This window comes from Uranotaenia lowii, chromosome 2 (genome assembly GCF_029784155.1).
Source record: "Uranotaenia lowii strain MFRU-FL chromosome 2, ASM2978415v1, whole genome shotgun sequence".
Lineage (NCBI taxonomy): Eukaryota > Metazoa > Arthropoda > Insecta > Diptera > Culicidae > Uranotaenia > Uranotaenia lowii.
The window spans coordinates 19970895-19995821 of record NC_073692.1 but is presented as its reverse complement, the minus strand read 5'-3'; the positions used below and the strand labels follow the sequence as shown (position 1 = coordinate 19995821).

Sequence of the window (24927 nt, the reverse complement as noted above, 5' to 3'; positions counted from 1 at the left end):
AGGTTCAATGTACGCTAACTTGTCCAAACTCCTGATTGATGGGGTAGTTGACATTGGACTAAATGCTGTTTGAAATTTAAATGATTTTGGAACCCGTTTTTCTATAAAGGCGTCAAATATTATTTGAATTCCTGTCTGTTAAGTAAAAAAACGACGATGAAATTTCGTTTTAATAAATTATTTTGACGTCTTTATCGGTAAATTTTATATTCTTTGAGAAAAAAAATATTTCAAAATTAAAAATTTTAGACAAAAAGAAGATTAAGAATAAATTTGGAGGTAGGTACGTATTTAGGAAATCCCTTATAAATTTTCGATCAGCTATTTTTCCAATTTTATTAGTTGTAGAACCAATCCATCGAGTAATTTTTTTTTAAACTCCTAACAATAAACATTAAACATTAAAGAGTTCAGTGTATGAATGATTATATAACAGTGTAGGAAAAACAATAACAAACATAATATAAATCTTATTTTATTTAAGCAAATGTTCAATCAAAAGTTCGCCGAATCGAATTACAGTAGCTGTATTCATCGATCTACCCCTCGTTCTTTTTTCCAGTTGTATACAAGGTTTGTACCCAAGCTATCGTGCAATATTGCAAGCAAACAAGGTATGCAACTAGCAACCCTACTAACCTCAAGCTTACAAGTCATCGATCGAATCAGCCCGATAGGTATGCAATATAAACATTGTTTCCGAGGGGGTTCGTCGTTTCAGACTGTTGAAGTCTTTTGAACTTTTGACCAACCTTGTGTTCGCATGAAAAAAAAAACATTTTTTTACAACTAACCGATCACGGTTCTGGTAAACCTCAAAGAATCACACTGAGGATTTTTTACGCGGGATTTTTCACGCGACTTTTTTTACGCTGATTTTCGAATGAGAACGCTTTTTTTACGAATTAACACGATTTTTAAGAGAAAATATTCTACGACTTTTTCAAAGGAAAGCACTTAGAATCTTTTTGTATGAGACTCGAGATCTGAGACACGAGACATGAGACATGAGACCTGAGACTTGAGACCTGAGACTTGAGACCCGAGCCCTGAGACCTGAGACATGGGACATGAGACGATCTGAATTCAACACTGTCAAATAAGCCTCGCTATATTCTACTATTCTATTTATCTAGTTGATATTGTTTTTTATCTAAATAAATAATCCAAAAAATTAAATAATTCCTTCTGGTTTTCAACTCAAGATCAAATCAGATACTTTATAGGGTCTAAAAAGATATAAAACCGAGGAAATTTCGTTTAAAAAAAATATTTTTCAAAAAAAAGATTTTTTAAGATAATATGTTCAGGCTTGAAACTGAAAAACTGGAAGTAACATAAATAGTTTTTTAAAAAGTTGTTTGGCTTTGACTGGAACGCCACGAGAAATCCAACCTTGACTTTTTATGTTAGTAAAAAATGATTGATCATGTTGCAAATTTAAGTTTTACTAATTTCTAATACCGAGTTAACAGAAAAGTAAAGTCAAATTGAAAAATGTTAAAAACAATCAATGTTGTGGCAATCATATGGTAAAAAGGAATTTAATCTAGGTTCATGATGGGTAGTGTGAACTTAGGACCCGAGCTTAAAACGGCTAAAGTATCTTTGGTGGTAACGTTCTAAATTTCTTTTTCGCTTGACATGGGTGTTTTGCCGCTCTTTGATTCGATTTTTTAATCAAAAGTTTGATAATTTTTTTATTCTTTTTAAAATCCCCAATTTTAAATCCAAATTCAGAAATTGAAGGATTAAGAAAAACCAAAAAAAAAAATAAGAGTGAATGGGGATACTTGATCCCCTTTTTCTCATTTCCATCATATCTTTTTGAGAAAATTTTGCAACTCACCGTCTTTTGCATTTTCTGACAGCGTATAATTTCAAGTCTATATGCTCCAAAAGTTAGAACGATACATGAACTCGTAGATGAACTAGAAGCATTTTCGTGAGACTAAAAAAAATGTGATATTTTTTAAGTTACAGAATACTTGGTCCTTTACTTAAGGAGACTTGATCCTTAATTCAGGGTGCCCTGACCCTAGGCAAAAATCTTGTAAAATCCGAAGATAAATGGTCCGACGAAAACTATGTTTTGCCATATTAGTTCTCATTTCTCAGTTTGTAAGTATCAGACAAAGCGAATTTCAAAAGTTTGTCTACTACGCAATAGTGATTGCATATTTAAATGCGCAATTTTATGGTTTTTAGATAAAAACAGTATTTTTAGTCCTTTTTAACAGATAATTACTGGATAAACATTAGTTATTGGACAAATATTAGTTATTTCATGATAACCAATGATCACGATCCATTCTGAAGAAAAATATGTCATTTTGGACTCTGGGGATCATTTATACCCATAACATACATTTCGGAAAACTTCTTCTTGAAAAAATTGAATGGTTCCTATTGCTTTGAAAATATGGCATAATTAAGTTCATGTTATACGACATTCCTGTTCCGGGATATAGCGAAGGAATCAAGTATCCCCAGGGATCAAGTATCTTCACTCTCCCCTACATTACTGGATACACATTAGTTATTGGTCAAATATTAGGAATTTCGTGATAACCAATGATCACAATCCCATCAGAAGAAAAACATCTTTTTGGATTCTAGGGATCAAATAAACCCATAACATCAAGTCCGTGCGAACGTGAGGGGTTTAAGGGGTTTAGCCCCACCCATGGAGATTTTTTCCAAGTACAATTTTCAAAGGAAGTAATGAATTTACTAGTATAAAATGAGTGTTAACAAACTTGTCAGAAAAATGGCTCGCCTCCGGCGGAATTTAATCCGTAATTACTTTTGCCTTTACCTATTTTTAATTGTAAATTTCGATTTTTAAGTTAAAAATTCTGTATTAAAACTCATATCTTGACACACAGAAACACTAGCTTTTCTTAAGTTTTTATTAAGAAGTTTTTATCAACAAGTTAGTTGTACAAATTTAATGCTGATATCAAACATTCTTCAAGAGACCAATTTTATGCTCAATTTTTTTCACGTTCTTTTATTTAAATGCTCAACTCCACATTCCAACGAGTTCTGAAAAATTACAATAATTTTTTCCATAAGCTTTTATTTTTGAAACAACTTTTAAAAATAAGTTAAAATCACAGAAATTTCTGACTTTTTGACAAAACTTCAAAACATTAAAACAAAATTTAAAATAAAGATTTCATCTTAATTCTCGACTTTCCTCAAGAGTTTGTTTGCAAAAACACAAGTGATAGAAGTTTTCTTTTTGTTTAATTTACCCATTCTGTATCATACGAGAATTTTAAAGTACACAGTAAAAATTATTTTCTGTAAAATTACGCAAATGTCCTGTAACAAAAATAACATTTACCGTTATTTTACAGGTCGAAAACATAATTACGTGGCATTTAATTTTTTGTGTTCAACTTTTTTACAGAACATTTGCTGTAATAATAAATGAATCTTCGTTGACTTTCAAGGAAAACAATTTAAAATTACAGGTTTTGTTAATTACAAGTGATTTATTTTAAAGGTTGCAGTTTTCAGTGAGAAGTAATAGTCGAAATTATTTTCTGTGTATGTTCGTTAAAGTTTTTTTAAACTTTTTTTCAGTAACATCAGGAGTACTTGTAATGATATCTTTTAAAATTTTGAAAAACTGGAGAATTTAATCATCATCGAAGTACTATTTCTAAATTGAATGAGGTATAATTAACAAATTCCAGCATCTTTTTTTCGAAACGGATTCATTTTTAAACTTATAAACTCCATATAAACAAAACTGGAGTTGATAGATAAAATCTTATGAAAGATATGTGTTCAGGACGAAAAAATCTACCAAATCAATCATTAAAAATAAGCACTAAAAATCTGTTCCCTTGAACTATCAATTGAATTCAATATAAATTTGTATATAAATTGTACGATGTTTTTATTGAAAAAAATGTTTACAAACTTATCTTTTTCATCTTAATATTTTGTTAAGAATTTTAAAATTTTGTTATAAATTTACCAAAATTCGAAGTCAAACTTTTTTATTTATTGTTATATTTTTGATAAGTGTGTCTTTGTTTTTCAATTCTAAATTTTCGTGTTCTTAAAATATAATCTTCTAATCTAAATTTTAAATAAGAAAATAATAGTTTCTACCTTTTGAGCCTTGTTCTGCGAGGCGAATGAAGTGACTCGGAGTCAAATTAGTCGTAGTCACGTGACTATAGTCGTGGTATTCCGAGAGGCGACTCACGCCAGGTGACTAGTTCATTGCCTCGGAGGCGAATGAACAACAGATGTTCATTTTGAGGTTCCAAAGGGAATAAACAAGTTTCGTCGGATTCACCATGCGAACTGTCAAACATGTAAGGAACATTTAAAGAAGGTAGTGTGATATTCAATTTCTTAGATGACGTCACATTCATGAAAAATTAAAAAAAAAATTTTTTTTTTTTTGATCAAATGCATTATTTATATGAAATCAAACCATGGTATGCCTCAAATAAATCAATTTTAGTCTTTTTAGAGTATGCTGTAAATCCCTAAGCGGAATGAAAGTTGTCTTTCGTTCTAGTTCAGGTTGAAAATTGGAGTTTTCATTTTTGTACGTGATTAAACTTCAGATTTAGATAAAAAAAAACTCAGGATCAAAAAGTTAAATAGCTAGAAAATTCCAAATTTAAAGATCAAATTCAGATTGAAAACTCAAATCTAAAATTTCATTCTACATTAAAGATTGTCAGATCACTTCACATCGTCAAATTAACCCTTCATTTCCTGATTTTATTTTCCCTTAAAAATCAATTTGAATAGTTGGAAATGATGTGTGAATTGAAAAAAAAAATACGATTTTTCACTTTTTTCATGCATGAATTGTTGCAAATTGGTTTCTTCATGAAACGAAGGGTTAATAAACTTTTATAAAAAAGAATATATATCAGATTAAATATTAATTTCAAACATCGAATTGTTATAATAGATTCATAAATAAGGTAAGGTACACCGGGGCAAGTGCAAACGTTCAACTTTTCTCTGTTACAAAAAAAGTAAAAAATATTTCTTCTTCTAGAAATTGTTGTTTAGACACAAACAAACAATCTGACATAGATAAACTAAACTTTCTTTAAATTTTTCACTGAAAACACGGCATTGTTTGACCACACACGAATTCAAGTACATACTAGACATGAACAGTGTGTTTTTGTTTTGCATATTTTGACTACAAAAAAGGGCATTCAAATCCGAATTTTCGTTAAAAGGTGAGTGTTTGAGACCGATATTCAAGTGAAAGCAGAAAATTTATGATAAATTTTCAGTACACCCCGAAAGTTGTGAAAATAATATTCGCTCTTGTCAACCCACATTGTGGGGCAAGTGCAAACGCACCTTTAAGCCATGTTACATCAGCCATTTCAGAAAATGTATCACCAAAATGGTTAAGCATTATATTAAAATGGTCAGAAGGGGCTTCCAAAGTGTTGTATCTGAAGCGGATGTTCAAAGTTCCGTAATGCCTTAGTAAATGAAGGTATTTTGTTTAAAACAACAGTCACCAAAAATGGAGTTCCAAAAAGTTATCAATATTGCAAGAAAACAGCAAACATATTAATCAAAGTTGATAAAACGTTCCGGAACATGTATTCAATTCATTTTAAGACCGATACACTGACTCATCTGTGAATTAGTTTGGAAAAAGTATTGCGTTTGCACTTGCCCCCATAAACGGGGCAAGTGCAAATTTTGAAATTTTTTCACAAAAGCACCGTTACTTTTTACCAACATTTTTTAATTTTTCACTTCTAACGGGAATTTGTTGAGAACTATTTGAGTGATGCAACGAACGATAATTGATAATTTTTGAACATATACATATTTTTCTAGGACATGTGAAAGTTGAACTATGGTGAAAACCGTTTGCACTTGCCCCGGTGTACCTTATATAGATTTCAGATTACATTTAAAACATGGATTTCAGATAATTTTTATATATTTCAGATTCAGTTTATATTCTTTGTAATATTCGGAATCAAAAGTTCAGATCAATTTTCCGCATGTAGAAGTCTTTCACTTTTTCGAAATAAAAGATTGGATGCCATTGCTAGTTTGAATAAAGGTTCAATTGTTTATGAATGCGATTGTTTTGCATTTTTATTAAGAATTGAGTATTTTTCAGTTGATATCAACTACATTTGCTTTTAATGCAAAATTTAAGTCAAGTTTTATTTTCAAATAATACAAGAGAAAATTTCAAATCTTTCATTTGTCACTCGGAGTAGGAAAATCGTGGGAGGGGGGGGGTGGTGGAGGGTGGTTATAGTTAAAAGATAATGCGATACCAAATATTTGAAAATTACTTTAATTTTATTAAATTTGCTTTTTATATATTCAACGAATCACATCATTGACCAAAAATTGTGCATCATAAACCCTTTGGCAGTGGTGGTTTGAAATTGCTTCATTACGTAGTCTTTAAAACTTTCGATTTATCTTATTTCCAACGTCGAATGGTTAGTTCTTTTCATTTAAATGATCTAAAAATATTTTTTTATAAACATAGGAATTCAATCTATCATTTAAATATGTTAGCATTCATGCATAACTGAATAAGTTTTTCTTTTATTATTTTTAACAAGGATTTGATTTTAAATAACAAGTTCACTGAAATTTTAATTTCAGATTTACATTTGTTGAAATTTGATTTTTATTAGTTGAACATGACAACGTTTTGTTTGCTGTATGAATCAGTTTGATAGAAAATTGTTCTTGATAATTCATCAACAGATGGATGCTGTTTGAATAAATTCAAGCTTTATGTTATTATTTTTCAAAGTATCATTGATTTTATTAAAAGTTGCTAAGTTACCTATAAAATCAAGTTATATTTATGGATTGACAGTTCGTTGAAATTCATCCAAATGGACTTGCACCTAATGTACTTACATATTCTAGTAATGCAAACTTTACAACTAGCTCAAGAAGCCGAATCAACAAAAAAGTAGCTTTTCTATCCGTTTTGGTTCCAATCAAGGTGTGTATATATTCAGGAGGTGTTACCGAATATCGAATTCCCGATTCAGCCATTTCGGCTATGTAGGCTATGCAACTACAGAGGTGCCAGGTCGTTTTGTTCAAAATCAGGACACCGCGGAGAAAAAATAAGGATTTTTCAGTACACCACCAAATTGGTGAAAACAAAATGCAGTTCTGCTTAGATTGTATAACTAAAGGCGAAATATAGGTGCTGAAGACGCCTCGAATTATGCAACTGAAATTAATATCGAAAAATTTGTCATTTGAATCAAAGAATCTCATAGGATTAACTGGTTAAACTATTTTATTCAAGATTTGTTTGATGTTCTCATCATTTAAAAATAAATTTAGTTATAATTTGGATATTTTTTTAAAAATCAGGACAAATCAGGACATTTTAAGGGCCATTTTTCAAAAATCAGGACAATTCAAGCGTTTTTGAAAAATCACGACGGTCTCTCGAAAATCAGGTCAAATCCTGATAAATCAGGACACCTGACCCCCTATGCAACTATGCGGAACTCATGAAGTTTGTTTACCAACAAACCATCGACAAGCTGAGAAAAAAATAAACAAACTCATTGAGAGCCCCGCTCACTCCTCGCCTACTTACTGTGAAAGTCGGAGAACCCAGTGTATCAAAAGACCTTGGTTCCAATTACTTTCGAACATAATTTTAAGCTTAACCAAGGTTCTTATATACACTAGGTTCTCCGACTTTCACAGTAAGTAGGGAGGACTGAGCGGTGCTCTCAATGAGTTTATTTATTTTTTGCTCAGCTTTTCTGGGGTTTGTTGGTAAACAAACTTCATGAGTTCCGTATAGTTGCATAGCCTACATAGCCAAAATGGCTGAATCGGGAATTCGTTATTCGGGTACACCTCCTGAATATATACTCACCTTGAGCTTAACCTTCCTCTATATTTCATTGGTGTTTGGGCTGTATTCATCCGCAAGTTGAATAATAATAATGAAACCAAGAAAAAAAATAGAACAACCGATACTGTCTATGTTCTCGGTCAAAACTTTCCGCGTTCCGGCAACCATACGGAGAAACTGTGACCTGCCAAGTTCACCATTCTAATTTTCGAAGCCTGCTTCCCCAACACCAAAAGCCTTTTATAGGCAAACATTCGGCGGAAGTTCCATCGTTTTACCAGCAACGAACTTACTACTAATTGAATAAACAAATTCGATAAAAAGGTAAGTTTTCATCATAAATCCATCGGAACTTTAGTATCCTAATCCTGTATTTTCTTTTATTAGATGCTAAAGTGCGAATCCAAAAACTTGTGATCCACCCGGTTTGGTTCAGCGAGTGTAACGGTGTGGTGCGCGGATACTGGACTAATCTGTACAGGTACTTTTTGACCGTTTGGACCATGTTAGCCATATACAATAACGACGGATTGAGATGCACATATGACTATTGGAAAACCGGGCTGTTCTGGAGCGGTCCAGTCAGCAGAAAATTCTCCCGGCTCAAATCATATCGAGTGGAAATGGTGCTGGTACCGGGACACAGCGGAATTGCCAACAAGGAAATGCATTGTAGGAAATAAAAAAAAACGCAAAGTTGATTTTTTTAAATCATTAAAGTTTATTACAAAAGATAAATTTTCAAAAACTTAATCCAAAATCTTTTTCCTATAAGCGTACTTTCCGTTTCATATGTGTTTCTAATTGCAATTTCATATGAAAACACTTGCAGTCAATCCATATCCGATTCTCTTTATATGCTGTTTTGAATTACAAGTTTGTATTTTTCATCTTAAAACATTTATTTGAAAGTTCCTGCCAAAAATTATTTTAAAATTTTCTCGAATTGAGAATTTCTTTTTAATTTCTTCCAAGTCACCTGGGGAATAAGTTACGACTTCAAAAGTCACTCGGCACCGACTTGAGTCACGCCATTCGCCTCTGAGAATGCGGTGAGAGTTCATGAATGTTCATTCAAGTCACCTAAAGTGACTCAGAGTCACGGCGTTCGCCTGCCAGAATACGGTGACACTAAGTCACTTCACGTCACTCGCCTCGCAGAATAAGCCCCTTTGTCTTTTCCAGGAACTAATATTTCACCTAACTGCGAAAAAATGTTCAGAGCTAAAAATTTTAAGCTAATAAACCTGTGCATGATAATTTTATTCAATATTTATTATTTTCCTTATTTTAAACATTAAATCCAATTATCAATTATGTGTATTGAAAAAATTCTGTTACTTTCAAAATGTAAATTTCTAATCGAGAGTTCACATTTCTCATCATGATTAAATATATTCTCAAATTCAACATGTTTCAGCGATATTTTTAAATCAACCATTAATTTGTAATTGTTGATAAGACTCAATTAACAGTGATGAATACCATCCTTAAAAAAGTTAGCCCATTTTTGAAGCCTAATAACTTTTTTATCTTAACTCTAATCGAAATGAAGTCTTCGGATGAAATATTTTTCATAATTCAGGCTTTAAGAAAACCCGCCTTTGAAAGAAATCGGCCGACGGGAACCAAAGTTATTGATGAAAAACTGGTTTTTCATGTTTCTTCCGAACAAAATGTCTCAAAATCTCATACAAACTTCAGGCTCGTTGAGCGACCCCTTACCGTGATCCGATCTGGCCCAAATTTGGTATGAGATCTCGTTCTAGGACTAGGATCAATTTTAGCCTGCAGCGCGTAACATTTCCCAGGTTTTGAATTTCCCATACAAATTTTGGGCAGTCTAACGTACACTTAAAGTTAACAATATCTCAATAGTGATTGTTCTCAATTTTTCTTCTAAAACCAAAAAAAGCTCACTCATCAGTATTTTTTCACATGTTTATTTCCATTGAATGTCTTTACTCGTGCTTCTTTCCACAAATTTTCTCCTTATTTTTTGGGAACAACGATTTACTGTACCTTAACTCAGTTTTTTCACATTACCTTCCTAATTTTTTCGCCCTATGCTGCTAATCGTAGTCACATTTTGTTTATTTCTTTTAACTTTAATCAATTACGTAAATTAATATGTACAACACATTTATTTGTCACTGAAGGTGTGTAGCAGGAAAAGTATCTATACTGTGGGAAAAAGAGAGGGGTTTATGGATTTGGGAAAAGAGAATATAGAAACAGGTGTTTGGAGCAAAACGTTTACGCGTTAGGATAGATAGAAGCCACCAAAATATCGGTGACACCGTACAATTCAGACATTGACGTTGTCTTGACCTAGGTTAAGATTGACTTGCGTTTGATTTGTTTTCGTTTTTTTTTTTACGTTAATGTTTCTTTTTGTATCTATAGATTTTCCGTATCACTACTGAGGGCAGACCTTTGTTGATTGACTCCTTCTCACGATCCATATCAGTTGGATTTTTTTTCTTTTATTTTAGATCCGTTTTTATTCGATTTTCCGGATCGTTCGAATAACGATACGAATTGAATTGAATTGTTTTTCGATTATTGTATGTTTGGGGTGAAACTTTTTTTTCTTCGTTTGTTATGTAATGTATTGGCTAGCGCTTGAGATGAGAAAGAGTAACTATTATTTTATCCTTTTAAACGTTTAATTTTTGTTCATTTTTTGGAATATCTAGACAGGGCTTTCGAAGTGTTTTTTTTTCCTTTTTCGGGCTAACCTACACCGGCCTCGAGGGAGCTTTTCGATTGGGTGGGGGAGGTGGAGGGGCCCTCATCCGACTGGATTGGCTAGAGCTGAGCAAAGATACGGCGGCCACGGCAGATTCTATGAGGTTGTTATGATGGCCACTCGAAGCGATCGGTAGCATTCCTCCTCCTGATCCTGCGGCACCGACCGAGGCCGTCTGGGTCGTGGATGAATCGTCTTCTTCCTCGTCCGACGATAGCGAATTGACATCTGAGTTGGACGGCGAGGGCGAGGGAGGCGAAAGGGTCTCCTGTTCCTGCAGCATCTTCCGGAAGTCCTGGATGGATTCGTTCAGAGCCCACAGCTGAGACAGCAACGACAGATCCAGCTGCCGTAGACCGTACTGGAAAGAGAGCGGAAACAAAAAAAATCAATTAGTTGGATGAATTGCCCATCAGTAAGTTTACAGCTCGTGATTATTCGAGATAGTGAACGGAATTAGCGAGCAAGAGGAAGCCGGCCGCAGAATTTACACCGCGATTGCAATCGTTGTCACAACAATAAAGCGTCGTTCCACGCTTTTGATGAGCCTTTTCTATCCGCCGTAATTAGTAAGCTGCCGGTGCCGCCTAACATCACAAATCCGACAAGAACTTAATTCGAGTTCTCACGGCGGCAAGCAATCATTGGACTTTGGCAAGATTATCTTTCGCTAGAAAAAAAAAAGACACTCTGGGGAATATGAACTCTAAAAAAAAGTCTATAAAAACACCCACAGCCCCCACAAAGACAGGAAGCATCTCGCGGCAAATGGATCACGAGGCGCAATAAGAAATGTGCTTCTTGTCAAGAAATGAATCCACCGGGAGAGCAAACACTCTGGACAAGATCACCGTGCAGGAATTTGTGGACGATTCGAAAGAATAAAAATTCCGGGAAAAATCATCGTGCTGATACATTAATTTTCTTTTAATTTAAAAAAAAAAATCTATTCACCATGTCAAACTGAGATCTCATTTGTCAGTTTAAAAATATGTAGTTTGCTTGAACTGCAAAAGATTTTCCATCAATCCTTTACTTTATAAAATTGACCAAGCTGGCTAAAATCCCGTGAACAAAAATAAATCGGTTCACTTTATCTTAGGGAACATCCATAAATGACGTAGCTTTTTTTTAGTGAGTGTTTATACCCCCCCTCCCCCCTCGTAGCATTTCGTCACAAAGTCATATACCCCCCTAGATAATAACGTAGCTTTAATAACCACCCCCCCCTCCCCCATTTTTAAAAATCCGTTTTTATTTTTACTTTGATTATCAGCATTTTGCAAGAATAATACAAAGAATAACAAAAAAAGGGAAAGAAGTTATAAATGGAAGTTTAAAAAAGCATATCAATCAGTCAAGAAAACCAAGCTATCTTTCTACAAACAGGATAGCTAGTAAGTATTCAATCAGTTGCGTCGGTCCAAATTATCTCCATTCGGGATTCCAATGAAATCGTTGGGCAGCTTTCCTCCATCGTCGGTTCGGCTGGAATAATTGCATCTGCGATGTCAGCTGCCTCTACCCACCCTCTATCGTCCTCCGGAGTGATGACCAGCACTTCGTATCCTCTTTTTCCTACAATTCGCTTTGGACGAATCTTTCTATCCGAGGCTGGGGCCTTGTGGATTTTGCTATGCTCCTGTTGGAGATCATTTGAAGCAAAATATAAATTGCATTTCTTGCATGTACGCTCCTTGATACGCTTGAAAACAGTCGGGCAGTAGGAGTCAATAGATACATGTTCAGACTGGATTAAATTAGGCATAACTTTGCTCAATTTTGATTTTTTTTTTCGATATTTAACTAAAGCTACGTAGCTTTACTTGAACCCCTACCTCCCCTCTCGTCACACATCGTCACACAAAGTCAAACTCCCCCCCTCCCCCACAAATGCTACGTGATTTATGGATGTTCCCTTAAGTTACACGTTTATTCAGTCTGTAAGGCCCAAATCGCCCCAGTGTATGTCTTTTTTAGTCAACTTGGTCTGGTTGAATATCGATATTTATCGATATCGATAATATCGATTTTTTTTATTTAGTTTATTTGAAGCGCCTTTAAGTAGGCAATCACTGGATCTGAACTGGACTTTCTTTCTAAAGATAAGAAATTTTGAGGTTTGTCATGCAAAAAATCTCTAAATGTTCTTCGATCATCATATGTACTCATATTGTTATAATATTTTTAAGGGCATTTCGGCGAGATGAACTTTAGTAGAATGAAATCGAAATATATGGAAAGATAGGTGGATAGGTTAAGCTAGAGCGCTTTGGAGAAGGTTAAACATTTGAAAGTTGGTTTTGAAAATGTATGTCTAGGGCATGTCCATGTGGGAGAAAGCTAAAACTAAGCGAAAGTGAAAAAGGAATTTATTCAATCACATGACATTACAGATTTTTCATTGTTAAACTTTGATAATCTATATATATAAAAAGCAATTTCTGTATGTTTGTTTGTTTGTTTGTCCTCTATAGGCTCAGCCGTCTTAAGGGCTAGAGAGCTGAAATTTGGCATGGATGCTCATTAGGACCTGGAAGGATGAAAAATGTTTTTAGATTTTCGGATGACCCCTTCTGAAGGGGGTCGTCCATAGAACACAAATATTGTTTTCGCGATATTGACGTTACTTTTCGTCGGATCGTGTTGAAAATTTGCACATAAGTGTTTGGAAAGACGAGCAATCGATTTCAGGTGTCAAATGTTATGTAAGGGGTCAGCCAAAGGGGTCGTCCATATCAACTGCTCGCTGTTTTCGCGATATTGATGTTATTATACATCGTATTCAGATGAAAATTGGTACACGATTGTTTTGAGTGACGTGCAATCGATTTGAGGTATCAAATTCAGTGTAAGGGGCCGGCAGAAGGGGTCGTCCATATTAAATTTTCAGTATCTTAGCGATATTGACTTTTTCATACATCGGATCGGGGTGAAAATTTGCACATAGGAGTTATTAGGGACAAACAACTGATTTCACTTTTCCAAACTAAAATCAAGGGTCGGCCAAAGGGGTCGTCCATATTAACTATTCACTGTTGATGCGATATTGTCGTTATTATACATCGGATTCAGTCGAAAATTGGTACACGAGAGTTTTGAGAGATGAGCAATGGATTTCAGGTATTAAATTAATTGTAAGAGGCCGGAAAAGGGGGTCGTCCATATAAACCTTTAAATATTTTTGCAATATCGTCGTTATTTTACATCGGATAGGGATGAAAAATTGCACACGGTAGTTTTCAGGGACGAGCAACCGATTTCATATGTCAAATGTTTTGCCAGGGGTCGACGAAAGGAATCGTCCATATAAATTAATTTTTCACTGTTTTTAGCAATATTGACGTTATTTTACAATGGATTGCTTTGAAAATTTGCACACGGGAGTTTTGAGGGAAGGGCAATCGATTTCAGTCATCAAAGATTGTATAAGAGCCCCCAAAAGGGTTTACCTTTTGGCAATAATTGCGTTGTTATGCAATGATCGAGTCGAAATTTATACACGTGGTTTTTTTTTGGCACGGTCAAAGGATTTCTGATTTAAAATTTAGTAGCAAACGACAGACAAAATGATCGACCAATATTTTTGCAATTATTACTTAACAATGAATTCAAAAGTGCATCTGGAAAATGCTTGGCTATTGGCTTTCATACAAACTGTTCATGACATATTCCAAGTTGAAAGCGAAACGGAGTTCGTATGGGATCAGCTAGTAATTACATAAATAGAACAGAGCTTTCACTCAATGAATTAGAAAGAAAAGTAAATAAATGATAAATTTTGAATGGAACCTGCTCTTTACTAGACGATTTGACCATAGGAAATAGTTATCACTTTTTAGAAGAAGATGTTTGAAGAACGAGGTGAGCAGGGTGAAATCAGATAACTTACAAGTTTAAAGATAGCTTACAAGTCAGATAGCTTACAAGTTTGAATCTGAAGAAGAAAAGTCAAAAATAGAAAACTCGAAAAATAATAATTGTACTTTAATATTTAGACGAAAAGGTATCAGTGAAAAATACAGATGTCCTATACTATCACTTCAGAACGTTAAATAGCAATAATGAATAAATTTAAAATAAGCAAGTATAGTCCTATATAAGTAGTAAACCCACAATGCTTGCCTGTCAGAATTCCGTCTAGAACTTCACAAAAACGCTAGTTTTTTAGTAGTTATCGATGTTGATAAAGTCAAGTTATGGGTACAACCAAAAATCTATGATATGGAAGAGCCAACCATACGAATTTTGATAACAATCTGTAGAGTTTTTTATCCGTGTAAGATGCATAACAAAGCCTACACACAGAGTTTCCGAGGCTCAACTTAGCAAAAATATATCATTACAGAGCTTCCATTTGAGATTGAGATTTCATGGATTTCCCTGTTTGAAAATGCGCAAATAAATATGTCCATTAGGTTTGTTGAAAAAAAATATTAAGATATGTTTGCGAAAGCTGAACGTAAAAGTGTTAGAACTTAATTTTTTTTTGGTTTAATCTTGAAACTCAAAAGTTATTCAAATTACGGTGATGGTAATACGGTAAGAAAATAATTCTAGTTATCCTAACCTGAGGTTGCCAGATTGCCCGGTTTTATCCGGTTTTGTTCCGCATATTTGAAACAAAATTTGGGAACAATCAGGCCCGATCCGGTTGCCCGGATTTCATTGAAAAAAGCCCGGAATTTTTCGCTTTATTTGGCAAATCAAACAAAAAAATTAAATTTCGTCGTAAAAAAATTTTTTTAGCCACCAAAACAAAAATTTTTGAGCAGGTTTTGCAAATATAATTATGAAAGGTTTTTTCAAAACCTAAAGTAGGATTTAAAATCTGTTGATGAATTTTTAGGGAAAATTATTTATTTCAATTTTTTATCTTGGTTTTTGTTGAGTAGTTTCTGGGTTTCGATAAAATTTGCCAGGATAATGCCCGGATTTGTCAGGTTTTATAGAAAATTGCTCGGTTTGTCCGACCCGGATACGTGATTAAAAAATTCTGGCAACCTTATCCTAACCCTCACCGAAAATTGTTACCTTCATTCCAGTCTTTCACACCATCTTCGCTTTTTATAAGGGTAAATGCATTTTACTTCTAAAGGACTTAAAACAGATTTCGATGAACCTTATTCATGCTCAGCAATCTGAAATTTTAGTTCGGTTCTCATATTGGATACTGAATCATGTTTATGATTGGATACCTTGAACATTTATTTTCAACTCGCTGAGTGTTAGATGCCCCAATCTAATTAGATACCTAAATTCTGGTAAATTTATTTAAATTTAAAGTCTCAATTTTCAGTCCTTTTTCAAAAATGCATGGTTTTAATTAGATTTTTTCATTTGAAATTCTACTAGTTTAAACAAAACATGTTAACAAGTATCACACATAAACTTAGTATCTTGTTACATCTTCTGGCTTCTGTGCGTTTATCAGTTATCCGAACAAAATGATAATCTCTTTTTTTTGTTTTCGGTGTTTTTTCCGCATGGGACAGTTCCCGATATTCAAAAGTTAAAATTGAGCTAAATTTTATAAGAAAATATTCTCGGAAGAAAATAAGATAAGAACTTCAAGATCGTTTGTCAGAAACTTGATGTTTGATTTTTGAACTTACTTTTTGATAGTTTTTAACAATTTTCAGTGAGTTAGTACATAAAAATGAACAAAGAAATTTGATTATTTTTAGATTTTTTTAAATATTTTTTTCAATCAAATGGGAATTTGAAGTATGGTTATGAATAAAGGTGCTGTAAACTCAATTAAAAAAAAACAGCTGAAAATCAGGAAAGTCAGATCAAAAAAATTCTCATAATTCAATTTATTTAAAACAGCCTTTCATCATAAGTTCTTTAAAAAAAAAATCTTTTTCAGAAAATTAGTCGACCGAGTTAGGACTTCACAAAATGCGTGAGCTAAGAAATAGTTTATGGTCAAGAAATTTTTCTACGGCCGGCGTTTCTTTGTTCGACAAATGTAAGCGCTGAAGATAAAATCCTTTAATTTCCCCGCTCTTCCCGAATAAGTAATAATCCTGAAATAAACGACTATAGATTGTAAAGTTTCCTAGAAAAACTTTCGCCATGATGAAATTATTGAATTTTAGGATATACAATATCAGAATCGAACGGTTTTTTAGAAACACCATTATCTTTTAGTTTTCGCTATAACAGGACCACTAAAGCTTAGTTCATTTAGAAATGGGACAGTTGCGAATGCGTGTATCTCAAAAACCTATCGTTTGATCAAAATACTTTCTATGAAGGAAATGAAGGTAATCTTATGAACATTCATGAAAAAATTTGAAAAAAAAAATTTATCGTTTTTTTTGTAAGAAACTTCTTGTACCTCCCATCTCCCGGTGCACACTTTTTTCATTCATGATATTGATAAATTTTTCAAACTTATACTTCGTCTAATCTGTATTTCAGGTGGCTACATCCTCATTCTTCAATATCTGCTACTTTTTGGTCTAATTCTTCTCCTTTAAAAAAAACTGAGGGCAATTTAGTGGATACAGTTGTTTCAAAATTAACGAATTTGATTATTTTTGAGCCACTTTTTTGAGCGTTTTTGTGGAATTTCTGCTGGCAATATCTGACAATAACGAAGTAAAACCATCATGAGATTGAACTTAAAGTATAATCGGTTAGTTTAGATCGAAGGTTGCGAAGGGCACATACAAGATTAATCTTTTTAGGCATTTCAAAACACAGCGAAACCCAAAGTTTTTGTTTTGAAAATTGATGTTTTTTTCCACAGGAACAGAATTTTGGCAAATCATTATATTTTTCTACAAAACAATCAGCAAATACATACACCAAGAACTTTTTTTACGCGGTTTGATTTTGCTCACTTTTTCTAACACGGCTTCTTTTTACGCGGTTTATTGCCATGGATATGATTCTTCTACACGGCTCTCGCGAATCAACATGTTTTTTGAGTGAAAAGTTTTATACGTTAACGACGGAATTCAAACCGCGTAAAAAAAACTTAGGAGCTCTGGAACTAGCCAAAAATTGTTGTTTTAGGTTAGGTTTGAATGACTCATAGCTAGGCAACACTTTCAGCTTATCGGAAAAAAATATTTTGGACATTTCAGCGATCTATCCTTAGTTTTTCGCTTATTGAAAATTAAAAATTCTGGTATGAGACTTGACTTCCCTGATGACCCTTAGCCGGAGTTTCCAATCATATGCTTCACTCCAATGCTTGATTTGAACTTTGTGGGCATTTTTGACAGCGTTTGCATACTTTTCCACCACTTACACAAAGTAATTTTTTTGAATAATCAACGGTTTTTTCAGCTATCATTTAGATGGATTTTGAAGAAAACTGTGCAAAATTATTTTTTTCTTTTTCTCTTGCATCGTAAATATCTCAAAAACGCAAAAAAAATAACTTTTGAAAAAAATAGGTCTTTTTAACGAATAGTCGCCGTTGATAATTATTATATGCTAGTTTAATGGCATTGCGGTGAACTTTTTACGACGAAAATTCTTGATAGAAGAACTTCATGCGGTCTAGACTTTTTGTCCGATTGGGAAGCACGTGATTTGCCAATCCATCGGGTTGGATGTATGGGTGAACGTAATTGCGCCTCTCGCTATTACTTCTCCCAGCCATTCAATTGATGCGGGACAAAGGGTCTAGAACGCACCTTTGAAGCTTTCCATAAAATATGCTCTTGGCTCATTTTCAACGTCTATACATTTTCTCCTACTAAGCTTCTGCTTTATCTATCCGTCATTTAATTTCAATCTTTAATTCTTCTATCAAGAATTTTCGTCGTAAAAAGTTCACAGCAATGCTATTAAACTAGCATATAAAAAAATAGGTCGGATAATACTTTTTACAGTCAACAAAATGCTGTCCCATTTCTAAAAGAACTGAGCTTTATAATTTAGACAAACACCATACATACGTTTTCACGTTCTGAAATGATGATAAAATACAACAATAAAAACAAAAGACATAAAGATGAAAAATTAAAAATTTAAAAACAAATACAAAAAAAAGACTAAAAAGGACAGAAAACAACTAAAAAATGATGAAGATTGACAAAAAAACCAACATTATAAACAAAACAATCGAGAAAAATTTGGAGCCAAAACAAACAATGTTTTGGTTCTGCTCGTGACAGTAGAAATCGGTTGCTGCTGTCCCAGATGCCGTTAAGAAACCGTAAGTTTCAACAAACTGTTTGGCCTCAGCCATAACCTCGAAGCAGATCAAGCTTTTGGCCAGTGATGCCATGTGGTATGCAAAAAATAAAATTTATTTTTCTATGGATTCCCATAAAACGGGGTAACTTTGATCAACATTAAATTTTTCCACATAATCATCAATAACTAATGCCACCGACCATGGCCTAGAGGATAGCGTTTAAGTCTTCAAAGCCAGAGGTCATGAGATCGAGTCTCGGTCACGACATTCATAGTACTCTTTCTGTGGGCTGGTGGTGTTAGCATTACTTAGAAGCTAGCCATTATATACTTGAAAGTACTCCTTAATCTTAAGCAGAATTTAGATCTCTTCACAGAAACATGAAGTTTCATTGAGATTCTAAATGTGGTTGTTCGTTTTTTAAATTTAGTCTAAACTTAAAATATCTCAAAACTTTTTTCTACGTGAATTTCAGGTAGTTGAAATACAATAAAATCACGTTGTGAAATCTTAAATGGGAAGCCGAAAAGCTTAATATTCCAAAAATCAAAACGTTTACATTAAATGTACATGAAATCGGAAAAGCAAAAAAAAAAAATAATAACTAATTTAAAAAGTTAAAAACTCAAACAAATCAATCTATAATAAGGATGGAAAAAAAACAGATGTTTATTACTTCAGGTAACTAACCTCTTTAGTAAGTTAGTTAGTTAGTTAGTTAGTGATATGTCTTCCAGATGCTTCCAAGAATAAGACAATTTTGATCAACTAATAATTACTTCTTTATTCTAGGACAAGTACAATTGGAATGACAAAAAACATGTGCTGTTCAGTCAGTGACTGCTTAGATTGAAATTTAAATTTTAAAACGATTGCTTCGATGGTCGAATATTACATCTCCCCCCTTAAGCCATCCAGTACGGCTCGAACCTCGATGGCAACCTGGTTTGTCGTCGTTCCCTCGCAGGAGTTGCAACCGGCACTGGATCTGGCTGAGGCGGATCGTCGTTTTCGCTGCTTCCATCCGAATAGTACTCTGAACCGTCAGAGTCCACGTCTCCGTTGGGTGGTGGATTCGGTACTACTGCTGGAACGGCTCGAGTTGGCACCTCAAGACCAAATCCGTCGACAAACACTGATAATGGACTCGGGTCTTGGTTTGTACCTGGATCGGGAACAGTCTTGGTCGCACGATGCTTCAGTTGATTGATGTGTGAGCGAATGAGTCGTTGACGGTCTTGAAGGAAAACGTTGTAGTTGACTCTTCCAATTCGTTCGATGACCGTGGCGGCCTGCCACTGCCATGCATTACCTTGATGAACCTGGACGTATACCGAATCACCAGGAGCGAACTGCCTTGAGACTGCACCATTCTTGACGGTTTGCTGTTCAGTCTGCGTTGCTGGAATGCATTGAGTGGTTGGTAGAAGAATCGACGAAACTGTTCGGATTGACCTACCGAACATTATTTCTGCTGGGGATTTGTTACCGAGATCTGCTGTTGGTGTTGTTCGGTAAACTTGGAGAAAAATCAGCAGTGCTTCCTCCAGTGTTTCTCCCCCGGAGCGAATTTTCCGGAGCGTGCGTTTCAGCGTGTCCACGAAACGTTCAGCTAACCCGTTGGATTGAGGATGGTACGGTGCTGTTCGGATGTGGCGGATACCTTGCTTTTCACAGAAAACCTGGAACTCGTGGCTAGTGAATTGGGTACCGTTATCCGAGACGATGGTTTCCGGAACACCGAATGTTGAGAACGACTGGGAAAGTAGCTTCGTTGTTGTTTTCGTCGTTGTGATTCTTGTTGCGTACACTTCCGGCCATTTGGTGTAAGGATCCACAATCACCAGGAAGTACAATCCGTCCACAGGTCCTGCATAGTCCACGTGTATACGTGACCACGGCTTGTCGGGCATGGGCCAAGATTCGGGCATTGATTTGGTTGGTGTTTTCCCAGCTGTGCAGCATGGAGTGCACCGCCGGATAAAATCCTCGATGTCCTTATCTATTCCTGGCCAATAGACAAAACTGCGTGCAATCGACTTCATGCGAACCATACCAGGGTGTCCGCGATGAAACTGATTCAGGATCTGTTTTCGAAATTTGCTCGGAACGACTACTCTGTCGCGGAACAAAATACACCCGTCGACATGGGTGAGGGAGTCTCGTCTGCTCAAGTAGGAATGCACGTCTGGATTTGTGATTGACCGTGGATCGGTTGGCCAGCCATCACGGATGAACTTAAGCACTACCTGTAGCGCTTTGTCTGTCTTCGTTGCGGTTTGGATAGCTGCGAATGAAACTGGGACTTGATGGACAGTGTCATGAATTATGCTCACCATGTCTTCTTCGAGCGAGATCGCTGCAACGATGTAGTCCTCCTCTGGCTGCTTGGTACGGTCGATCAATCTGGACAGCATGTCAGCGCAACCGAATTCGTTGGTGGAAACGTAACGGATGTCGAAATCGTAATTGAGCAGCATCAGCGCCCACCTTTGAAGTCGATTTGCGGTATGCAACGGAATTCCCTTCTTCGAACCAAAAATGGATAGTAGCGGCTTGTGGTCCGTGAGAAGAGTGAATCGTCGACCCAGTAGGTACTTGTGGAATTTCGTCACACCGTACGTAAGTGCAAGTGCTTCCTTTTCAGGCTGCCCGTAGCCTTGCTCTGCTGCAGTTAAGGATCTTGATGCGTGCTGAATTGCCTTTCGGTGCCCATTTGGAAATTCGTGGAAAATGACTGCACCGATGCCCGTACTTGAAGCGTCCGCAGCCACGATGATTGGTAGCTTCGGATCGTAATGAGTTAGCAGCATTTCGGACTGCAGGATTTCCTTAAATCGCCGGAATGACCGTTGACAATCGTTGTTCCACTGCCACTTCGCATCTTTCTTAAGTAGCTGGTCGAGTGGATGTCGAAGTTCATGGATGTTACGGACAAATCTGCCATAAAAATTTATGGCTCCCAGGAATGAGCGCAGTTCGGAAACGTTGGTCGGTGCTGGAATGGAGGCGATGGCTTGGAGCTTTTCTGGATCAGGGCGGATGCCTTTGTTGTCGATGATATGCCCCAAGTATTTGATTGCAGTTTGGAAAAAGTGGCACTTTTCCATCTTGACGTGGAAACCATATTCCTCCAATCGCTGAAGTAGTTGATCCAATGACGCTTTGTGTGCTTCCCAGGTTGGTCCGAATATGATGACATCGTCGAGGAATGACCGAACACCAGGAATGTCAGCAATCATTGTGTCAACCAGCCGTTGGAATGCCCCAGGTGCTGACTTCACCCCGGGAGCGAGGCGGTTGAATTGAAAAAGCCCCCGATGTGTGTTGATGGTAAGAAGCTTTTTCGATTCCTCGTCTACCTCCACCTGCAGATACGCATCAGAAAGGTCGATGATGCTGAATATCGAACTTCCATTCAGCTGAGCGAAAATTTCCTCCGGGACAGGTAGAGGATAGTGGTTACTCTCCAGCGCTTCGTTGAGTCCAGTAGAATAGTCCGCACAGATGCGAACTTTACCATTCGGCTTGCGTACTGCTACTATCGGAGCGGCCCACTCCGAAAAATCGATCGGCGTGATGATGTTGAGCGATTGTAGACGTGTTAGCTCAGCATCCACAAGTGAAATGGTGTTGAATGGAACTGGTCGCTTCGAACAGAAAACAGGCTTGACGTTAGATTTAAGAAAAAGTTTTACCTTTGTTTTCTTGCAGTGGCCCAGCGAGTTGTCGAAGACCGTCGGATGTGTTGCTTGAAGCTGTGATGTTATTTCCTCGAAACATGGCTTGGAGATCGATGAAATTTGACTGCAGAGGGTGTCGAATGGAACCGACCAAAGGTTGAACATGTCGATCCAATCAATTCCAAGCACGTTGAGGTCTGGTGATGACGTAACAAAACATTGGCCACTCTTGCTCATGCCGTTGAGGGTGACATCGCAATTGAATTCGCCGATGAGATTGAGTCGACCACCGGATGCGTTGGATGCTTCAATCGATGATGGTGTAAGTTTCGGTTTGCCAAGCTGGTGCCACGTTGCCTTGGAAATTACGGTGATATCGCTTGCGGAATCTAATTGCAGCGAGATAGCGACCTGATTGATGGTGACAGTCACATACCTGCGCTTCCGGGAACTGTTTGCGATGTGGTTTACGTAAATGCCCTTGGCTTCAGTTCTGGAGCCAACCTTTTTGTGGAAGTGTTTCTTCTTTTTCGCTTGGGGTTTGGTTGAAGAATCGCCTGACTTCCTCATGCAGCCACAGTAGCCTTCTTTGTGACCGATGCGGTTGCATGCCTTGCAGAGATGGTCGGAAAAGGGACAGTCGCGGACAAAATGCATTTGTCCACACTGCCAGCAGGGAGTGCGAGGTGTGCACTTACTTTCCGTTTTCGATGGACGTTGTTGGATGCCGGATTTCCTCTCCGAAATGCTGTGGACCGATTTGTTGGAACTTGATGGATGTTCTATCATCGTGGTGTCCGACTTGAGATTGACAATTCGCTGGAACTCGTCGATAAGAGTTTGAATTGTCACCGGAGCCTCGTCCGTTCCTCCTTCGATGCGGGAAAGCAACCTTGCTCGAATGTCTGCGTAACGTGGTGCTTTGAGACCGCAGACAAAAATCAAGCATTTGAATTGGTCGATGCTCAAATTTTGAAATTCGAACTCCTCGCATGCTCTGTTGACTTGACCGCCGTAGGAAATGATGTCGTCAGCTTCCGATTTTACCAGCTGTAGGCACTGGTAGCGCTTGTTGAAAACGGATGTTTGCCTACCGAAGATCTTTTGCAGTGTCTTGATGGTGTCAGCAAAAGGAATGTCCTTCGGCAATTGAGGAAGGATGTAGTTCACGTAGCGACTGTGGGAACACGTGTCCAATTTTCGGAGCAGGAGCCTAACTTTTGCTGCATCGTCGAGACTGCGTGCGTCGCTTTCGAACAAATCCGAGTAACGGGCGAACCATTTTTCGAATGTGGTGCCGTTCTCCGGATCGAACCTGAACTCGCTGATGTTGGTGGACAGCGATTCCAACACTTGCTCTGGGTTTGCTGCTTGTGGAACGGCCAACCGCTGGAGAAGTTTCGTCATCTGCAAAATCGCTGCTTGGAGTTCTTGATTTGCTGCCATTCTTCCTCGGGTTCAATTCTGGATGAGTACTTGAATTCCAGAAGTGTCCTCGTCGCCAATTGATATGTCTTCCAGATGCTTCCAAGAATAAGACAATTTTGATCAACTAATAATTACTTCTTTATTCTAGGACAAGTACAATTGGAATGACAAAAAACATGTGCTGTTCAGTCAGTGACTGCTTAGATTGAAATTTAAATTTTAAAACGATTGCTTCGATGGTCGAATATTACAGTTAGTTAGTTAGTTAGTAAGTTAGTTAGTTAGTTAGTTAGTTAGTTAGTTAGTTAGTTAGTTAGTTAGTTAGTTAGTTAGTTAGTTAGTTAATTAATTAGTTGGTTAGTTTATCGCTGAGTAAAGAATTTAGAAAGTCAGAAATTCTTTAACACGTTCGTCGCCACGTCACCCATATTTGGCAGACGGGTATATTTCCTGGGGGCCCCGTCACATCAAAAAGCGTGTGACGCTCTCTTACTTGAGTTTACCGCTCAGCTTCGCCACACGGTTCAAATATGGGAGTTCTCCCTCTTTACTTTCTCTCTCTGAAAATTTCTTTGGGCCCGGCTAGTAAAACTACCAAAATGAGCGTGGCGACGAACGTGTTAAGTCAGAAAACCAAAACCAATAAGTCATTCAGTCAATAAATTGGATCAGGAGTTCTGGAAGTCAGAAAGCAATAAATTCAACTATGTACTTAGGAAGCCAGTAACTTTTAAATCATAAAACCAATAAAAAAAACAAATAGTAAGAAAGTAAAATTAAAATTGAAATTCAGAAAACGAGACAAACAAAAAAGTTAGGATATCAGAAAGTAAGAAAGTCTGAAAGTTGGGTCAGAAAAGTCAGCGTGCTAAAAAGCCGTATGTTAGAAATTCAGATAATCAAGAAAGTCAAAAATCTTAAAAGTCAGAAAGGAGGCCAGTCACTCAGAATGTTAAAAGATAAGATAGTCATAAGTTTTAAAGTTGTAATCCGATATGCTAGAAAGTCTGAAAGT

General features: G+C 36.3%; 1 protein-coding gene across 1 annotated transcript in view; it reads right to left on the bottom strand.

Moving 5' to 3' along the window:
• Positions 1-9812: 9812 nt before the first annotated feature.
• The window catches only part of LOC129749611 (nuclear transcription factor Y subunit gamma-like), a 214447-nt gene continuing 199332 nt past the window's right edge, over positions 9813-24927 (bottom strand). Inside the window, exon 3 of the mRNA XM_055744632.1 lies at positions 9813-10998. Coding sequence (XP_055600607.1) covers positions 10627-10998 — 372 coding nt within the window. The 3' untranslated portion in view covers positions 9813-10626. The remainder of the gene's footprint in view (positions 10999-24927) is intronic.